The 1,793-nt window shown below is 31.5% G+C and overlaps 1 protein-coding gene across 2 annotated transcripts in view; it reads left to right on the top strand.

The window, feature by feature from the left end:
* The window catches only part of TRIQK (triple QxxK/R motif containing), a 75,426-nt gene that overhangs the window by 40,029 nt on the left and 33,604 nt on the right, over nucleotides 1–1,793 (top strand). The window contains exon 2 of one of the 2 annotated variants that reach the window (XM_008568327.1): nucleotides 670–748. In XM_008568327.1, the coding sequence (XP_008566549.1) occupies nucleotides 688–748 (61 nt within the window). In that variant the 5' untranslated portion in view covers nucleotides 670–687. Of the gene's footprint in view, nucleotides 1–666; nucleotides 749–1,793 lie in introns of both variants that reach the window. The other variant, XM_008568326.1, reaches the window with a different exon arrangement.

Genomic DNA, 1,793 nt, shown 5'->3' with positions numbered 1-1,793 from the left:
TCGGATCCTATATAGGAATGGCCGGTGCACTCACTGGCTGAGCGCAGTGCGGGTGACACCAAGCTAAGGGTTGCAATCCCCTTACCGGTCACGAAAAAGACAAAAAAAAAAAAAGAATTTTTTTTTGTATATATTTAAGGTATAAAATATGATGTTTTGATGTACACATACATAATGAAATGATTACTACAGTCAAGCCAATTATAATATCCATTATTCATGTAGTTACCTTTTTTGCGTGTAACTAAAAAGATAGCACCTAAAATCTACCCTATTAGCAAATTTCTAGTATATAATACAATAATATTAACTACAGTCCTCATGCTGTTCATTAGATCTCTAGATGTATTCATCCTACATAACTGGAGCTTAGTACCCTTTGACCTACATTTCCCCATTCCTCTTCCCCACCCCCACTTCTGATAACCATCTTTTTATTCCCTTTTTCTATGTATTTGACTTTTTTTTTTAAGATTCTAAATATAAGAGAGATCATACAGTATTTTTTTGCGTCTGTCTTATTTCACTTAGCATAATGTCCTCTAGATTCACCCATGTTCTCANCAGTGCTTTAAAAATGAATTTTATAAAATAAATTAATCCTGAAGGTTGTAGATAGTTTTTTTCTTTTAAGGGTTTCATTATCATTGTTTTCTTTCTTTTCAGCAGACATTTTGGAGATCAAAGATGGGTAGAAAAGATGCTTCCACTACAAAACTTCCTGTTGATCAGTATAGAAAGCAAATTGGTAAGCAATGAATTCTCTTTGATACACTCCTGTGAATTAAGATAAAGAGAAAAGCAATTATGCATGATATAATGAAAATATTTTTTCTCTAATACATATCATGCATAGGAATATATGAATAAAGAAAGACTTTATAAAGTTTTTTAGGAGCAAAAAGTAAATACAGCCTTGCTCACCAGTGAAGATGCATACTTCATATACTTGTGATTTTTCAATGCTCTTATAATTTTAATTAATAAAACCAAAAATAAATTTTATTATTCCTAAGCCTAGATGCTTTTATACACTCAGTATTTTTAGTATTATTATATATTAAACATTTTTTTACTTGTGTAAAAACTCTTAATTCTGTTGACTCTTAATGGTGATAATTTGATAACTCCCAAATTCTCCTTTAAAATATGCCAAATAAAATAGAACAAATATCCTTTTAAATGGAGAGCTGAACTCAGAACAAAGTTAGAGAACTCTCCAGGAGTCATAAATAAAGGACCAGGGAAGACTGGATGAAAGACTTTGAAGGTGGAATTGAGACTGCCATGTGTACTTGGATGTTTAAAGAGATAGTATATTAGTAAAATGGGGCCTAGAGAAAAGCCCACTCATCAGCACAGAAAGATAACAGGAAACTTATCTGTTTTATATTATGCTCTAGGTACAGGTTTTTCTTTTGATGGATACATGGAATACTTATAAAAAATTACCATACGTGGAATACTTATAAAAAATTACCACATAGTAGGTCACAAAGGAAGCCCGCAGAATTTTAAAGAATTAATATCCTACAACCACCCTCTTTGATCAAAGCATAGTAAATTAGAAATCAGAAGTAAAAAGTAACTTCTTCTTTACCACACCCACTCTCTCCTTTTGTGAGCTCCCTGCCATCCCTTCCAGCTCCCTTTCCTTTGGAAATGAAAAAATAATAAATTAAGAAAAATTGACAATTCTGGATAACTGAAGGCTAAACAAAGAAGTAACAACGGAAGTCAGAAAATAAGTAGAAATAATTGATACAAAAAGACAGTATATATTTATTTCATAA

The sequence above is a fragment of the Galeopterus variegatus genome, unplaced genomic scaffold, assembly GCF_000696425.1.
Source record: "Galeopterus variegatus unplaced genomic scaffold, G_variegatus-3.0.2 Scaffold399, whole genome shotgun sequence".
NCBI classification, from domain to species: domain Eukaryota; kingdom Metazoa; phylum Chordata; class Mammalia; order Dermoptera; family Cynocephalidae; genus Galeopterus; species Galeopterus variegatus.
Note: the sequence above shows the minus strand (reverse complement) of the source record. Positions and strands in the feature narration are given on the sequence as shown.